Source organism: Oncorhynchus tshawytscha, linkage group LG03, assembly GCF_018296145.1.
Source record: "Oncorhynchus tshawytscha isolate Ot180627B linkage group LG03, Otsh_v2.0, whole genome shotgun sequence".
Classification (NCBI taxonomy): domain Eukaryota; kingdom Metazoa; phylum Chordata; class Actinopteri; order Salmoniformes; family Salmonidae; genus Oncorhynchus; species Oncorhynchus tshawytscha.
This window is the reverse complement of record NC_056431.1, coordinates 14,900,526-14,918,393: the sequence shown is the minus strand read 5'-3', so window position 1 is coordinate 14,918,393 and position 17,868 is coordinate 14,900,526. Positions and strand designations below refer to the sequence as shown.

The following is a 17,868-nucleotide window of genomic DNA, read 5'->3' as shown; positions in this document are numbered from 1 at the left end:
TTTTATTTATGAAACTGCGATCTTACATGTTTTTTTTTCCCTGACAAGTTCCAGGTCAGGTCACATCCTCCTAAACCTAATAATTTCACAAGAATGGCAGCAAGGACAAAGTTCCAAGCCTGTCTAATATAAGGTCTTTATTCACTTCCCTCCAGAGAATCCTTTGACATGATAACAGGAGGGGGAATATAGTGAAATTGTTGTTTTGGATTCAATTACAGACTGTCAACTTTAACTTCAGTATTTTTCATTCATATTGGGTGAACCGTTTAGAAATGACAGCACTTTTCGGGGGGTTGTGTCCAATAGAAATGAACTGTCATTGGAGTCACTTATTGTAAATAAGAATAGAACATTAATATGGATTCTACCATGATTGTGTATAATGATAAGTTAGGCACAAGTCATGTCTAAATTTCTCATTCGTAATCATGGTGGCGTTCACCCGATATGGATGAAAATACCTTCAAATTAAATCTAAATTTCTGCACTTTAACCTGTTGTCATTGTATCATTTCAAATCCAATGTGCTGGAGTACAGAGCCAAAACAAAATAAGTCACTGTCACAATACTTTGAGCTCACTATTTTAAGAAATGTAAAAGACAGAGGTTACACCATTCTTTTGTAGTTGTCTATGGCTTCCGTTGCTTTCTCCAGCTCCGTCTGGCTCTGACGCAGCTGGAAGAGGGTTAGAGAGCAGAATCACAGGTCACCACACACTTCAGAAGCTGCTGATAATCTCACTTTACAAGCAGAGCCAAGCAAAACGTCTTTACTGTGGGAATGCCTCACTTTCCAAAACCTGAGTAATAACATTCTCTCCCCCTTCTTACCTTCTCAGCGTCCAGATCCTGTACTTTAACAGGCACTTTCTCCTTGTAGTCACTCTTATCCATCTTTTTTCTCAGTTTATCCATCGTTTTCTCCAGCTCTCCCTTCTTCATAGTCAGCTTGGCCACCTCCTTCTCCAAGTCTATCAGACCCTGGGAGAGAGATTGAAAAGGAAACGTAGTTGTAGAAACAGGAAAAAGTTAAACAATTTCACTAGGGAAGAAACAGATGTCTGTTTGGCATACAGTCATCAGATGACTCTGGCTAACAGTGTATACTAATCACAACACCGAATAATGTGTGGTTGAAGCCTGTAAAATTGACCTCTTACCTTGAGCACGAGGTGGACGGTGCACCTGTCGGAGGCAATGGCCACAGCACAGCCCTCTGGGACGGCCCCGGTGGCTGGGACGGGCTGGATGGTCTGGGATAGAGACAGGGTCTGGATCTGCAGACTGTACTGCTCCACCAGAGACATCGTCTCACTGTCTATACACTGGAGGTAGCCTGGGGAGGGAGGGGGTTAGGGCTATAATATGGTTATGAGAAGTGTTCTCTCTAGTCACCAAAGTAGATAATCATGCCAATTCTGACTAAATCATACACCCTTGCTATAACTAAGTAGTAAATATAGTACAGTGCTTGTGGTCATATATGAACTCACAATCGGCGCGTGTCTTGGTCAGTTTGTAGTCGGCCCTGAGTGAACGGATGGTACGGACCACGGTCATCACAAACTCCATCTGACGGTCCACATCCTCACTATGCCAGCAGAACTAGAGACCACACAGAGATGACGGTCAGACAACCTCAAACCACAAATTACAGTCAACACAAACCACAGGGCATATTTTACTGACATACAGTGTACTCAGTGTATCAATATAAAATTCCGTCCCTCGAATCTCTCTCCTCACCACCTCAGTCTCAGGGTAGGGCGTGACATGGATACTAGAGCGGTCATCCTGAGATCGTCGCCGTGGCAACCTCTGGTAGAGCTCCTCGCCCACGAAGGGCATTATGGGAGCTAGGAGACGCAGGCCGGTCTCCAGGCAGGTGAACAGGGTCTGTCTGCAGACGACAGCCTGGCTCTGAGACCCACTGTCTTCCTCCGCCCTGGAGAACACTGGCTTCACACTCTCCTAGAGGGGTGAGGGAGGTAGAGAAGGTGTGGATGGAGGTTGGGAGCAGGAAGTTAAGGAGTGGCAATATATTAATCCCACACACACACACACACACACACACCACCCTCACAGACAAACAGACTCACCAGATAGACGTCACAGAGCTCGTAGAGCCAGAAGTTGTAGATGGCTGTGGTGATAGCTGGGAAGTCGTAGGCCTGGAACCCTGCATTACACAGACCCACAGCAGAACACAGACGGGACAGAATCCACCGGTCTGACACGCTCTCCTCCCCACACAGCTGACATGAGGAGAATTGGACATTTTACAGAGATATAAAACTAAATACCATGTTATCATACAAAGACACATATTCACTCACTATCAAATTAAGAGCATTTTCTCTAAGCAACTTTATTTTCCATCATTTACATGGGCATGACACTGCAGTAAGCACACACTGAATAGATACGTCTCTCACCTGGGCTTTCTCTGAAGGAACAAAGTTGCCTCCCAGCGTTCTCATGGCAAACTTCACAGCATTCCACAGCTTGTTACAGAAATTACGGTAACCAAGGATACGATTCACATCCATGTTAATGTCCCTGCCTGAGAGAGTTAGAAAGGGTAGTGGTGGTGGGTACATGGCATGCCAGCCATAAAAACATGGACACAGCCACACCACTAGATGGCAGTAGTGAGTGGTGTACCTTGGCTGGTGTAGGCACACAGGGTGAAGCGGAGGGCATCTGTGCCACACTCTGGGATACCAGTGGGGTAGTCAGACTGCTGTCCCTGCTTGGCCTTCTCTACCTCTACTGGGTCCAGATTACTGTCCTGCAGCTGGGTGTACAGACCCTGCACACACACACAAAGAGTCAGCAGAGACATCTCTCTGTGTCCTGGTGCTTCGTTCTAGGTCCTTAACCACACTTAAAGTTCAACAGCTTTGTTACAACATAAATGCATGACACTTTGATTCAACGCAGCAAGAGACACTGTTGGTTCCTCAATCCACCTGATATAGTAAGTGTATGTGCTGCCTGTCCCCAGAGCCCTGTATAGCAGTGGTCACCAACCGGACAATCTTCAAGGCATTCCTAGTCGATCACCAAAGAAAAAGGCTTCCGCTCCTTTAAAAAAAATTGTGTTGCGCTGTTGGCGGTAGGTGCACTTGATTCAGATGCACTGCCCACCGGGTAGGCAAAGTGTTCCCATTTTCAACCAAAGTGTTCCCATTTTCATTTGTCTGAAAAGACACACTCCGCCTACCCAGTAGACCCGGAGAACTGTGGCTAAATCTAGTGTGCTTATCGCGCTGGCCATTCAGATAGCTCAAATCACCATACAGCTTCCACGACCCCGGTTACAGCAAAGTTTGATCCAAACCTACAGGAGAGTTCATAAAACTATGACCACAGAAAGACTGTCACAGAATACATCAAAGAGCTGCTGTTTTTATGAGTGAGTTCATGTCAAAGTGTATATTCAGTACTGTCAACGCTATTTTTATTCGACACTATTACAAAAAACGCACTTCTCCCTACTTCCACTTGTGCTGTAATGAATTAGTAGCCAAGTGTCTCGATAGCCCTGCATTTGTATTATTATTAGCAGCTCATCATGTCCATTTTAATATCGAGGAATAGAGCAGAGACGTGAGAGGTGGATCCTCTGCTGCTCTCTCCCTCCCCTGAGACTAATGTAGTGTTCAAAACCACAGGGAACTCGGAAGAAAACGAGATCTGATTGGGATTTTTTTTGTCTAGATCACTGACATCATGATTTGACCTCTTCTTCAGTTGTCTTGAAAGCACCAAGACCATTAGATAGATGCAGGTACCATAGTCCAGTAGGAAAAAAAAGCTAAATATTTGCAAATGATCTAAATTTATGCTCAGTTGTGCCTCGCAAGTACTGTTCAGACTGATCTATTTTGTTAGCAAAGCTAGAGTTTTCTTAATATAATATGGTCTGAGAATTACTATATTGGCAGGCCAGGCATGTAGCCAATATGCTGTGATAATGTATTAGACCTACTGCACAAACCTCATTCCTACAGAATAGTTTTTATTGGGTTAAATGTTGTTTATTTTCCTAAATCATAGCGGTAGATATCGGCTTGCTTTTTGACTACGAAAGTGACCTTGACTCAGAAAAGGTTGGTGGCCACTGCTCTAGAGGGCTGACTCAGCTCTAGGCTTGAGCGATACACCGTTTATACTGTATACCGGGGTATTTCAGCTGGGGGGTGCGTGCTACGCCACTGCTTTTAACTATAAGTATAACTATAAGAAACCTAAGATGTGTCAAATAAATTACATCTAGCTCATGGCTCCAGCTATACATTTGGTTCACTAGCTTTCTAGCTGTGGCAAGATCAAGCATCTTGGTTACAGCTTACTGGTTACATTCAATCCCCTCCTGGATCAAGAGCCCTGTTGCTTAACTTGTTTTGTGCCCCTTGTGTGCATTTCCGGTAATACTGTATACCCCAGTATGGTACAAAAACACTATGACGGTAAGAAAATGTGGATACCTCCGAACCCTACTCAGCTCAGTTTGAGGGAGCAACACTAGGAGAGACAGATAAAGGGCCTCAATATAGCCTGGAATAGCTGCTTAATAAGCAGACAGTACAACACCCCTCCCATGGGAGCACGGTGTGTTACCTCCAGAGAGATGCCTGTGATGACGTCCAGGGGGTCGATGACGTTCCCCAGAGATTTGCTCATCTTCCTCCCGTGGGCGTCCCTCACCACCGCATGGAGGTACACCTAGTATCAAACACAGCCATTATCATTACTATACAGGCTGTCCCCACTGTAATCAATGACATGCTACACCGGTCAGAGGCAGCAGGTGATTACTTCCAAATGAGCCATACCTCTTTGAAGGGCAGCTTGCCGGTGAGTTTGAGGCCCATCATCACCATGCGGGCCACCCAGAAGAACAGGATGTCATGACCTGTCTCCAGCAGGCTGCCTGGATAGAACACACCCAGGTCCTGGGTCTGGGCAGAGAGAGGAAAACCTGTATTACACACCCAGGTCCTGGGTCTGGACAGAGAGAGGAAAACCTGTATTACACACCCAGGTCCTGGGTCTGGACAGAGAGAGGAAAACCTGTATTACACACCCAGGTCCTGGGTCTGGACAGAGAGAGGAAAACCTGTATTACACACCCAGGTCCTGGGTCTGGACAGAGAGAGGAAAACCTGTATTACACACTCAGGTCCTGGGTCTGGACAGAGAGAGGAAAACCTGTATTACACACCCAGGTCCTGGGTCTGGACAGAGAGAGGAAAACCTGTATTACACACTCAGGTCCTGGGTCTGGACAGAGAGAGGAAAACCTGTATTACACACCCAGGTCCTGGGTCTGGACAGAGAGAGGAAAACCTGTATTACACACCCAGGTCCTGGGTCTGGACAGAGAGAGGAAAACCTGTATTACACACAGAGGGTATCACTCACTCAGCTCTAGACACATCTTACCCGCACATTCAATATCGTCAAAACAGGAACTATGGAAAGCTTATGTTAACTTTAATACACACACAGCCTCAGACACACACGCACCCACACACAGCATCACCTCGTTGGGCCAGCCGAAGATGGAGAAGGGGAAAATACCAGAGGAGAACCATGTATCCAGGACATCCTCATCTGTAACACAGGAAGTGAACAAAAATCACTGGGCAGAATACTCCATTCCACTGTAAATGATCATCATTTGAGAGAAGATCTTACCCTGTCGGAGGGTGACCTTGTCAGTGGAGACGTTGAAGCGCTTGGCAGCTTTATCTCTGGCTTCCTCCTCTGTCCTCCCACTCACCCAGTAATGACCATCCATGTCCTGGAGGACGAGCAGGAAGCCAGAGAGATGGGACATGGGTTGTTAGGACAGGTGTGACTTAAAATGACACAGAGAAAATGAGAGAGAAACAGATCTCACCTCTCCTGGTGTGACTGAAGGGTCGTTCACAGTGACAAAGTAGGCTGGGATCCTGTGACCCCACCACAGCTGACGAGAGATACACCAGTCCCTGGGAGGGAGAATGAGAGATGGATGAGTTCAAGTGAATATGTAAGAAATAAGAGGGTGAGGAAGGAGAGAGTGAAGAGGGGTGAGGAAACCTGAGCACAACTGGTGACAGATGAAACACTAAAGAAGAAAAGGGGTTTGGTGCTGGAGTAGAGGTGCTCCCTGTTTTTAACTAGGGATCTAACCAGGATCTGTAATACACCTGATTTCTATAATGGAGAGAGTGTGGCGTGTCACCTTCTAATGCGTAGAGAGATGGAGCACATTAAAGAGTAGAACGGGAAGGACAGCAAGGAAAGAGAAAGACTGATGACAAAAGAGAGGTATAGAAGGAAGAGGAAAACAGAACCAGAAAGGAGATGGAGGGGATAGAGGTGATGGAGAGAGAGGAAGGGGTGCAGAGTAAACCTACCTGATGTTGTCCAACCAGTTGAACCAGGTCTTATGGTGGTGGTCTGGGATGATTTTGAGTCTTCCCTCCCGGACCGAGTCAGCTGCCTGCTTGCCCATGTCAGCACAATCCACATACCACTGAGGCTTCAGCAGGGGCTCCACTATGTCCTTAGAACGACTGGGGAGGAGAAACACACTCACATTCAATACTATTCAAAACCATAACTTTCTCACTAACACGCTCCCGCACAGACGTGACCACATTTCGTCCACTGATGCACGTGAAGCTGAAAAAAGGAACGCACATTGACTAGACTGTGTTGATGTGCTCGTAATGTGGACTGATCGTAACACACCTGCAGACAGGCACCACCATGGGGTTGTCTTTGGACTCCTTGAACTGGCCTCTGTCCTTCAGAGCCTGTAGCACAGCCTTCCTTGCTTCGAAACGTTTCATACCCTGAGAGAGCGAGAGATAAGAGAGAGAGGTAGGCAGAGAAAAACAGAGAGGAAGTTACCTCACAGATCAACAAGGAGGAAAAGGAAGAAGAAGAGTGACAACACACCACAACTACTAAGACAGCATGAAGACAAGATCCAGTGAAGAAGTAGTGGGAGTGTACTGTACCAGGTGAAGAAGTGGGAGTGTACTGTACCAGGTGAAGAAGTGGGAGTGTACTGTACCAGGTGAAGAAGTGAGAGTGTACTGTACCAGGTGAAGAAGTGAGAGTGTACTGTACCAGGTGAAGAAGTGAGAGTGTACTGTACCAGGTGAAGAAGTGAGAGTGTACTGTACCAGGTGAAGAAGTGAGAGTGTACTGTACCAGGTGAAGAAGTGAGAGTGTACTGTACCAGGTGAAGAAGTGAGAGTGTACTGTACCAGGTGAAGAAGTGAGAGTGTACTGTACCAGGTGAAGAAGTGAGAGTGTACTGTACCAGGTGAAGAAGTGAGTGTACTGTACCAGGTGAAGGAGAGAGAGTGTACTGTACCAGGTGAAGAAGAGAGAGTGTACTGTACCAGGTGAAGAAGAAGTAGTGGGAGTGTACTGTACCAGGTGAAGAAGTAGTAGTGGGAGTGTACTGTACCAGGTGAAGAAGAAGTAGTGGGAGTGTACTGTACCAAGAATGGAGCCGGCACGTTGATGAGCAGGCCGTTCTCATCCAGGATGTTGATGAAGGCCAGGTTGTGTCTGTTTCCAACCTCATAATCATTATGGTCATGGGCTGGGGTGATCTTCACAGCACCTAGTGGAGAGAGAGAGAAAGGTTCCGTACATCTCAACCATACAAACTAACAGTATCCCACTATTCCTTGGGTCACCAGACTAGCCCAGGACAGACACATGGCCACACAGCATAGTTAGTACCAGTTCCAAAGTTGATGTCCACAAACTCATCAAACACAATGGGCATCATCCTGTCACAGAAGGGATGAAGCACCATCTTCCCTTTAAGGTGCTGAGAGACACAGATAAACCAAAACCTGTTAGTTAGTTCTCAATTAGAATGCAAAAACATTCATCAAAACAACATTTTAAATGTTTTTTCCAAAGAACACATGTATTGGCAGGTTGTAGAGACGGCAGGGTGTGTGTGTGGGTTGTAGAGACCTGGTATCTGGGGTCGGCAGGGTGGACGGCCACAGCAGAATCTCCCAGCATGGTCTCTATACGAGTGGTCGCCACAATCACCTCCTCATCTGACAGTGAGACATTTAATAAGAGAAGACAAAAATGGAGGGAGAAAAAAAATGGAAGAGAGCAATTAACATAATTGACAGAAACACTCAAGATAAAGCCGTGTCCCTGTACCTCCCCAGCCCAAAATGACTCTCCCCTTTCTCTCTGTCTTACCTGATCCCTCTATCTTGTAGGAGAAGGAGATCAGTACTCCAAACTCCACTTTGTCCTTGTAGCCAGGCACGGGCAGCAGAGTCCTGCCAGTCAGCTCCTTCTTATCCACCTGGACAACACAGCATCATGGGAGTGTTCATTATGGTATGCAACAGAATGGACGTTTCAAAAACGGTTTAAAACATTTCACAACAGAATCATACCTCTATATCCGAGATGGCAGAGTTGAGGGTGCAGGACCAGTTGACCAGCCTCTTGCTCCTGTAGATTACGCCGTCCTCATGCAGACGAATGAACGCCTCCTGGACTGCATTGGACAGTTTCTAGAGAGGGAGTCACAATAGTTTAGTGTTGGGAACATTATAACGTTAGTAAAGGCTCAGTCTAGACATAGTACTTTATGTATTAGACTAATAAAGCTCTCATAAGTTGTCCAGGATGACACAGTAAAAGGTGACAGGTAATGTAATGTAAAGTGTAAAGTAATGTAAATGATAGTAAACTCACAGGGTCCATGGTGAAGCAGGCTCTGTCCCAGTCCAGAGAGGAACCCAGCTTCTTCAGCTGGTGGTAGATACGGTCTCCCTTCCTACAACACAGCGCAGGGAGGAAGAAAGAGAGGAACTCTAGCTCTTACTTTCTCTTCTATTGTTGTTCTTTCTTTTGAAACCCTCTCTCCTTCCTCTCCCTCCACTCACTCGTTCTTCCACTTCCAGACCTCTTGGATGAACTGGTCTCTCCCCAGGTCGTGACGGCTCATGCCCCTCTCCCTCATCAGTTTTTTCTCCACCACCACCTGGGTGGCGATGCCCGCGTGGTCACAGCCTGGGTTCCACAGGGTCGTCTCGCCACGCATACGGTGCCTGGGGAGAGGGAGGAAACAGGAAATGAACCATCATACTGCGATAAGGACAGAACTAGATTACAGCACTCCAGAATGTTGAGAATGGGACAAGACATGAATGTTGAGAGAGGTGAAGAGAAAAGTGGGACATGTAGAGTCATGAAAGCAAGACAGCGAGAGAGAGAGAGACGGCTAGAGAGAAAGAGAGAGTGTGAGAGGTTGGTAGAAAGAATATAGAGTGAGACTGGTGAAAGGATGTGAAAATAAAAACTGCTCGAAAGGGAGAGAGCAGGTTGGTGTAATCAGATAGAGAATCCCATTACCATCTGGTCAGACAGTCCTGGATGGCGTTGGTTAGGGCATGGCCTAAGTGAAGAGATCCCGTCACATTGGGCGGAGGGATACACATCATGAACACTCCACGGGGATTCGGCTCACTGATACTCTTCCGCTGAAGAATATAAGAACATCATAATAGCTTGATTATGACCTCAGCCATGGGCTGGTTAAATGTCACATTTCATAGACTATGAAATACATAAAGAGAGTGACAGTCTCACCCCGTACTCAGGTTTGAAGTATCCCTGCTTCTCCCACCAGGAGTACCAGGCTGCCTCCACGTACTGAGGACTGTACGAGTCTGGCAGGGGGCTCAGGACGTCTGACACAGGGAGAGATAGGAGTTTAATATGCACCACACACACACACACACACACACACACACACGTATAATAGAGAGTGGTGGATTATACATGGATAATAATAGAGATCCTATTCAATTATTCAAATTCCCAATTCTATGGTTAATAAGCACCTTTTTTCTCTCCAGGAGGGGTGGGGACGTCGTATGAGATCACTCCCAGGTCTCTCTTCTCTGGTTTGGCCTTTTTCTGGAGAGAGACCAGAATGAGACTGATGAGACCTATTGGCAAGACACTTACTGAAAACTGTAAAAGGAGTAAAAACTGTAAAAGGAGTATACTTTAAGGATCATCATCTTGTTGGGTTCAAGTTGATCCACACAGCAATGGTCTTTGCAACAGGGAAAAGGAGAAATGAAACCAGCCACCTGTCCATCTTCATACCTCTGTCGGGGGTGCCAGTTTCTTTTCTTGCTTTTTCTTCTCCTCCATCTTCTTCTTCTGTTGGAACTTCTCCAGCTTCTCTCTGTTTTTAGCCTCCTTCTTCAGCTGAGCTGCTGTCTTTGGTTTGCCTGAGTGAGAGAACACACTTCTGAGAATAACACACACACACACACACACACACACTCAAACAAACCCAAGTGGACACACACACACATGTATCCAGAAAATATTCCTCTAATGTAACTAACTGATAAGATGCCAAATGTAGTGAAAACAAACAGGTTTGCTATTCAGCTTGACAAGACACCGTTGGTCTTCCGGATAATAAAGTTATTCTTCAATCTAAAGCTGATCTCACACAAAGAAACTAGGCCAGAATTTCACTTACATTTGCAGGTTGCAAATGTCATCATCTCAAGCAACTTTGCAGGTATACGAGTCAACTCACAATTATTATAATTGTTTTATTGCATACAATATACAATCGAACTGAAGCTTTTGGTCATTTTATTGATTCCATATGGTTTGCAAATTCTTGCAAACCTTGGGGAGCAATTTCTGCATAGTGCGTCTTTAACACATACTACCAGACGAGTTTCTCACAGTCAAAGACATGGCCTAAGCCTCTTACCATTGGTAGCGTTGGCATCAGCAGTTGGATTAGCATTAGCAGCAGGAACAGGAGCAACGTTGGGTTTGGGTGTGACGGGCACCATCTTCTCACACAGAGAGATCTGTCCCAGGACCTTAACAAACTGAGGCTGGTTGACACAGGTCAGAAACCATCTGGTCACATTCGTCAGGGCTCTCCTGTTGGATGGCTCCAAGGCCTAGTATGACATAATAAAAGGAATGTTATTGGAGTTCAAACAATGTGAAACAGGAAGATCTTACATTGGATATTGCATGCAATTTCAGTCGAGTTGCTTTGCGTATCACCAACGTTGCTTGAGTTGATGTCACTTGCAATCTGCAACAGAAACTGCAAATGGATTGCTTTGTGTGACGTCAGCTTTACAGTTCAACTGGAGTGTATTCATTACGCCGATTCTGTTGCTAAATGTTTTGTCTGTTGCAAAATGGTTTGCAAGAGAAACGGTTTCCTCCAAATGGAAAACGTTTTATACAACGAAAACAAGTGTTTCTATAGGTCAAACGCAGGTAGGCCCCCCGTTTTGTTCTGCGTGCTCCATTTGCTTCCATTTAGTTCTTAAACGGTAAACAGGTTCTTTTGCAAGACGTAATAAATACACCCCAGCACTCACTTACCAGACAGTCTGTTAACAGAAGACAAGTACTTTCACTTCTTCCTAACTTTAAATAATGAGGAAGAGGATATACATATAAGATAAATGTTAACAAAGACTTGGCTCACGTATTTGAAGGGCAGGAGTGCTGCAGTTACCACAGCGATGTCAGCCAGAGTGAGGCTGTTTCCCACCAGGAATGTTCTAGGCTCCAGGTTCTTATCTAGAATGTTTAGCACGCGCATCATCTCTGCATGAGAACTCTGCTGAAGCTGCATGGAATCATCAGAATCAGAAAAAACAATTGGTAATCAACAATGTTAACAGAGGAATTTGTATTGGGCTGTGTTTTATTCCAGATTAGTGTTCCCTCTACTTGCTTTGTCATTGTTCAATCACTCCCATAGTCAAATTAATTTGAAATTAAGCAAATATTCACCATTATACTCCTATTTGTGATTGTGACTGCATGGGTTGCTGCCAGTGGTGAGACCCTCTCCCTCACCTTCTTATCCACTCCCATCACCCCCAGCAGTGGGAACACCACAGCACAGGACACAGGAGTCAGCTCATTGTCTGCAAAGCTGAGCCACTGCCACACCTGGCTCTCCTGCTTAGCATTCGACCCTATCCTCTTCCCCTGAGAGGCTAGGTACCATGCAACAGCACTGGCCCCAGAGAGCACCTCACCTCCCCCAGAGCCCAGCACCAGGCTGGGGCGAGAGCACAGGGCCAGGGAGGCAGGAGGGTCCTCTATGAGTGTGCAGGGCCGAGAGGGGCAGAACTCTGCAGCGACCAGGGCCATGAGGCTCCTGAAGTCATCAGGGTGGGGGGAGATGTAGAGCGAAGCCATCCCTAGGAAAGCGGGAAGAACGATGACGGAGATGGGTATGTCAGACAAAATAATGGCTGGCAAAATATAACGCGTCATGAAATAGTACAGACTATTGGATGCAAACCACTTCACAAGTCAGCCAATCTCAGCTAAAACTAGCAGGCTAGCTACATAACAGTAGGCAGTACCGTTACTGTTTTGGGCATGTTTGTTTATGCTAACTTAAGTTATGCTACACTAACGTGACATCTCTTGCAGGTAACAAACGCTAACGTTATCTAAAAATATGGCAAGTAAACAGACAGTTCCACAAACAGAGATGTGCGCAGATAGCTACGCATCGACTCATGCAATATTTTCTAGTGCAACTAACCTGTCAAACAGAAAAGACATGCTAACAGGCTAGCTAGCTAACTTAACCATTAGCGGACTAAACTCTACTCCATGGTGAAGGAAGTTTATTGTAAATAAATTATATGTACCCATTCATTCTTGAAAAATATAACATAGCTAAATGCCTCATGAGCTTCGTTCAATGGTCGTAGCCCATCAGAACCCAACATATAAGCTTGTTTTACTCCAATGTTTGTAACCAAAGTAACGTTAGCTAAATGTAAACAAACACGGTATAGCCTAAAAAAAAAATGTTTAAACTATCATGTTGAGATCATGAATGGTCAGTCCTTGCATCAATAGCTCCATCTATGAATTTGAGAGTTGTTACACTTCACCAGCCCCATCCCTCTGCTTTTTACCGAAAAAGTGGTCGTTATTCGCCTGCATGGACACCATTAATTAAGTACACAAACTTTTGATATAATACATCATTTTAAACTAAATGGCACTTGCAAAAGTTGTCCATACCTTTGAATGAATAAGAAAGGGACGTCAACTCATGAGTTCCAGATAAGCAGTGTAAGTAGTCGGCCGTTTTACGCAATGTTGCGCACATGTTTGGTTCGAGGGACGCTTTGGTCAGATTCATTTCTGCCACATCAAGGCGGCCTGTAAAAATGCCTTTTCCAAATTGACAATGACATTTGTCCATACTCTCACTCAGACCAATTATTGCAGTGTTATGAATGTGCAAATGAAAACTATCCAGTTTCAAGGCCAAATATATTGATAGACAAATGAATAAATTGCATTAGTCTGAGTGGGTGTGATCAATCAATTATCCTTTTTTAATCAAGCAAGCATATAGTTCATAAAGTAACATCAATTCTAACACCTATTACCATATGAACTCACACAGTCAAAGCATGTTTCCCCAAAAGAATACCATATTGTAATTGATCAAATGGCCAGCACACCCATGGGGCTACCCAGCTTCACTTTCTGACATATACACCATTCATCTCAGCTTTAGTCTTTTGGGATCCTGCTTCTTTACAACTAAGAAGTAGTAGAAGTAGAAGTCATCTACTTTAGGGAGCAAAAAAAAAATGAAAATGTGTTGTGTGCCTAACTATGCATTTATGTTAAGACAGCTTAGCTAGAGACATTGGCATTGCAGTGTACCCATCAATTCTCTCTTGCTATCTGGTGCATATTTACATACTTTATAAGAACAAGATACACCATTTTCAAGGTTTGCAATAAATCTGAAATGTTATTGATGAACATTCTCTGTAGACCCAAACCATCCACAGTTCTGGTCCTGCCCAAAGACCTCCATCACATTCTCCACAACCGTTTCCGTGCTCCCTACTACTAGCCCTCCTGCCAACCTCACCACGTTTCCCACCCCGTTCCCACACCTCCACGCCAGCTTCCCCATTCCCCCACCCACTGCCTTCACCTGCCCTCCCATCTCAGACACCACCGACCCCACAAACCCCCCACCCTGCTCCCACGCCTGGTCCCCGACCACCCTGGACACCCACCAGGCACTGTCCACAATCCCCGTGAATATGCCCACCCCATCCCAGGCCAGGGTGCCCACCCCTGTGACCCCGTCCTGGCAGCTGGTGAACAGGGAGCCCACCAGTGGGGCTGTAATGCAATACAGGGTAGAGAAGCACATCTCCCCCACACCAAGTATCAGGCCTGTGACTGAGCCGACCCCAGAAACCAGGTCAGACGCCATGTTGTAGAACACAGAAAGGATGTCGCCTGGCAGGGCAGACAGGATCCCCAGGTCTTCCTGTAGGACAAAGGCCACCTAGGCGAGGAGAGGAGATATGTTCTGTTACAAGATATTGTCTGTTATAACAGAAACATATTTTTGTGATCAGAAATATAAAAGGATATGGATCCATCATGTATTATTGTTTTTACCATCGAGGACCACTTTGGAAACGAGCGTTTTAATTAATACTTTCAAGTGATGTCCTCTGAGTCCACCTTGTACATTTTGTTTAATATGTCTGTTACCCAAAATAAATTCAATTCAATTCAATCACAGTATTGCATTCCATCATTAATCACCTGTCCAGGGATCCCAATGAGTGTGGAGACTACAGGGCGTAGAGGGGCCATGAGCAGGGAGACAGAGGAGGTGATGATATACACCAGAGGGTTGCTGGATGACTCTGTGTCTGACTCAGAGGCCAGTGTCTCGTTGTCCACTGAAGGAGTGATGAGAGGTTCGGTGTCGGCAGGTAGTGCCTCTATGCTTCGGTCAGTAGTCGTCTCATCTAGTGTTTCCTCAATGGCGTCTGGCCTTGCGATCGCTCTTTGCTTTTCTACGACTCCGACCATCACATCACTGAGCAGTGTCACTATGTCTCCCTCCGTTTCCCCATTTGCTTCTCCGCAACCCTCTGAAAATAGATCTGTCACTCCAATCATGTGTTCCAGCTCCTTAACACTCACCACCCTCTCCCCTCCCCCTGTCTCTTTCACTACCCCCACACTGAACCCACTCTGTCCCTCTGGACCAGCACAGCACACTGCAGACCATTGCACCCCAGCCTCACACCCCTCATCCCCAACTTCCTCCATCCCGGACCCCAGCCTGAGCCCTGTGGCTCCTGTCAGGACGTAGAGCTGGCCCCCTGTGGAGCCACACTGGGGCAGGACGCTGCTTTGGATCAGCTCTCTGGCCAGGGAGCCCCACTGGTGGAGGGGAGAGTCAGAATGAGCTTGGGGTTTACCCCCCACCACATCCCCTTGGAGCAGGGCTGGGGTCATCACCTGGGACCCTTCGTCCTCTTTCTCCTCCCCTCTGGCATCCTCTTCCTCCTTCTCTGTCTAGGAGATAGTATTAACATCATGATAAATTAATGTTTGGCCCTTATTTGGGTAAAGCCTACTGTGCATTACAGTACATTTAGTGTCAATGCAGTTTGTAAATAGATGAGGACGTCTTTTACTCAGGTGTCATGGCAGAAATAATATGCCATGCAGACCATTCTAGTCTTGTGAGTGTTAGGGAGCTTGTCTCCTGACAGACATCTGAGTCAAATATCAAACTGTTGTTCACATTCATCTTTCTGTTCACTCTGACTTGTTTTAACAAGGCCATGTTTGCATGGAATGTTGATATCAACAGTAAGTTGACTGCCTCTACAGGACGAGAGTTTCCTTTCACTTGAACAAGTTTCATATCACAAAAACATTATTGTACTACAGCTGGAGGAAAAGAGTCGTATACTGTTGGTTTGATCATGTCCGCTATAACTTGTGTGATTGTGTTGAGAATGTACACTAAACTGTACAAGGTAGTGCTTACGCAGTCCATGCATGACAATGATTCCACTGTTTCCACATAATAGAAATAAAATAATCCTCCCTTACCCCCCATCCTTGGCTGAGATGAAAGGCAGAGTAAACAGCTGCGTCACAGGTCGGGTGGTAGAGCGTGGCGAACGACTGTCCCCCTGGCAGCCTGTGACAGAGGGGGGTCAGGAGGGGCCCCCCACCTACAGAGAGGCCCAGAGGAGGGGTCTGTCTGTAGAAGCTCTGTCTGCAGAGGGAGAAGCCTGGGTCTGGTTCTGATAGTGCCGTGACTGGTAGAGACAGCTCCAGAGTCAGAGTCAGCCCCAGCCAGATCCACCCTGCCCACCCTGCAGTACTGACACTGACACCAGCAGGACACCACCGCAGCAGCAGCATGGTGAACTCAGCAAACCCACACACTCACAGAGAGAGAGGCTGGTAAATAATCCAGAGGTTTGTGCTGTATCTACGCAGATGGGAGAGGATAATGGCCGGTAGCTAGGGTTGACAGCCAGGGAATCTCTGGTATGCCGTTCTTCTATCCCCTTCTCAATCTCTCCCTTCTTTTTTCTCTTCCACCCTGTCAGCGTCTCCACCCATGTCTATCTCCTTGGACTGTGTGTGCTGTGCTGTCTGTGTCTGGGCACAGTCTTGCTTACACTCTGCTTCTCCCTCCCTCATTGACAAGCTCACTCTCCCTCCCTCCCTCCCTCCCTCCCTCACACACACACATTCTCCCTCTAGCTACACCTCTACCTGGCTCTCCCTCCCTCCTTCCTCTCTTTCATAGATCTTTTTGGTTACACCTTTACCTCTCATTACTGTTAGGTACACACAGCAGACCCACACCCAGTAACCGGTTCCTATTACCTGTAAGTCTGCATTCCCAAACAATCTTTCCACAAGGTTTGGCTGTCTGATTGACAGCTCAATGGCTCATTTTCTCTGGTAAAACACACACCTCTTAGAAAGTGCTGACTTTATTTTAGCCGAGTGCTTAAGCATGCACTATTAGGGTGCACAGTGAAACCACAGCACTATATCTTACAGCAGTGGCCTAGTGTTGAATATCACACAGTATATCTATCCACCACCAATGTTCCAAAATAGATTCTATTGACTGAATTACATTTTCTCTGCTATAAAGACAAAATTATTTTAGATTTTGTGTTTCAGTGGCCACTTGGTTTGGTAAAGCTGAGGGAAATGGGGAAATGTATCCACTCTCAAATTGATAGGAGTCATCCAATTCAATCCATTGCAATCTCTGTGAGAGGACAAGAGAGGAAAGAGGAGAGCATAATAATTAAGCTCTTCACCTATGTGAACTCTGACATAGGGGGTCACAAACCAGATTTGTCCTGCTACGTGTTATGACTGGGATCACATGGAGTCTTCAGTGCACCCTTGGGCCTGACAGTCAGGTAGGAGAATTCCTTTTATGGGCTAGGCTACACATCAATGCACATCTGAGGGAGATTAGGCTAATAGTTTGACATGTGTATTTTCCACCAAGAAAAATCTTTATCAGTGCATAATTCATTTTCTGACAGTGTCACACTGTTCCTTATTATATTCACAGACACAGTTATTAGTCTGTAGCAAAGACACTCATTATTTCCTTTGTCTGTAGATTTAGGTTGTTTGGATGCATTCCATACTAACAGCTGCATGGCTTTTGGGTGTGATAGTTTTGGGTTGGGCTATATGCTGCGTTCATAACCAAGTGGGAAGGTACTAATTACCAGTTGTCAAGTCGTAAATAACAGTTGGATGCATTAACTCGTTGAGAAACGTTGACTGGCTAATGGCCAACAATCGGTGTCAACCATAAACTAAAAGTACAGTTATAATGCTTGTAAAAAAATTACATTTAACTGCCGAAAATGCTGTTATCGAGGTAATTTCCTTAGTAGGTGACGTCAGAGGTCAGCATGTGCGAG

The 17,868-nt window shown here is 45.8% G+C and overlaps 2 protein-coding genes across 8 annotated transcripts; both read right to left on the bottom strand.

Annotated features, from left to right (window-relative positions):
- Positions 1–122: 122 nt before the first annotated feature.
- LOC112228220 (valine--tRNA ligase) lies at positions 123–13,310 on the bottom strand. Of its 7 annotated transcripts, none has more exons than XM_024393379.2 (30): positions 13,127–13,310; positions 11,867–12,282; positions 11,556–11,699; positions 10,812–11,010; positions 10,181–10,308; positions 9,910–9,985; positions 9,656–9,756; positions 9,419–9,546; positions 8,950–9,114; positions 8,759–8,840; positions 8,455–8,574; positions 8,252–8,360; positions 8,009–8,097; positions 7,766–7,856; positions 7,519–7,643; positions 6,755–6,858; positions 6,418–6,576; positions 5,916–6,006; positions 5,711–5,816; positions 5,556–5,626; positions 4,846–4,971; positions 4,631–4,735; positions 2,669–2,816; positions 2,440–2,567; positions 2,104–2,259; positions 1,751–1,975; positions 1,498–1,609; positions 1,165–1,340; positions 836–985; positions 123–680 (listed from the first exon to the last, which is right to left on the bottom strand). In XM_024393379.2, the coding sequence occupies exons 1-30, from the start codon at positions 13,308–13,310 to the stop codon at positions 612–614; spliced, it is 4,083 nt and encodes a 1,360-aa protein (XP_024249147.2). In that variant the 3' UTR covers positions 123–611. The 7 variants fall into 7 exon arrangements, 5 of the variants coding, with proteins under 5 accessions (XP_024249147.2, XP_024249155.2, XP_042166364.1 ...); XM_024393387.2 differs by having other exon boundaries at positions 11,933–12,282; XM_042310430.1 differs by lacking the exon at positions 13,127–13,310 and adding an exon at positions 12,745–12,763.
- A 109-nt stretch (positions 13,311–13,419) lies between these two features.
- Positions 13,420–16,602, bottom strand: LOC112228261 (endonuclease domain-containing 1 protein). Its single transcript, XM_024393438.2, has 3 exons — positions 16,004–16,602; positions 14,693–15,457; positions 13,420–14,426 (listed from the first exon to the last, which is right to left on the bottom strand). The coding sequence occupies exons 1-3, from the start codon at positions 16,319–16,321 to the stop codon at positions 13,875–13,877; spliced, it is 1,635 nt and encodes a 544-aa protein (XP_024249206.1). The 5' UTR covers positions 16,322–16,602; the 3' UTR covers positions 13,420–13,874.
- Positions 16,603–17,868: the final 1,266 nt, after the last annotated feature.

Bases quoted from the DNA above. Each gene is read 5' to 3' on its own strand.
- LOC112228220 (XM_024393379.2), bottom strand. From the start codon at position 13,310: ATGGACAAATGTCATTGTCAATTTGGAAAAGGCATTTTTACAGGCCGC. The intron at 12,283-13,126 runs GTATGGACAACT...CCGCTTTCCTAG, and splicing joins CCTTTCTTATTCATTCAAAG to GGATGGCTTCGCTCTACATC. The intron at 9,986-10,180 runs GTATGAAGATGG...GTCTCTCTCCAG, and splicing joins AACTGGCACCCCCGACAGAG to AAAAAGGCCAAACCAGAGAA.
- LOC112228261 (XM_024393438.2), bottom strand. From the start codon at position 16,321: ATGCTGCTGCTGCGGTGGTGTCCTGCTGGTGTCAGTGTCAGTACTGCA. The intron at 15,458-16,003 runs GTAAGGGAGGAT...ACTATCTCCTAG, and splicing joins ATCTCAGCCAAGGATGGGGG to ACAGAGAAGGAGGAAGAGGA. The intron at 14,427-14,692 runs GTGATTAATGAT...CTCCTCGCCTAG, and splicing joins TCATTGGGATCCCTGGACAG to GTGGCCTTTGTCCTACAGGA.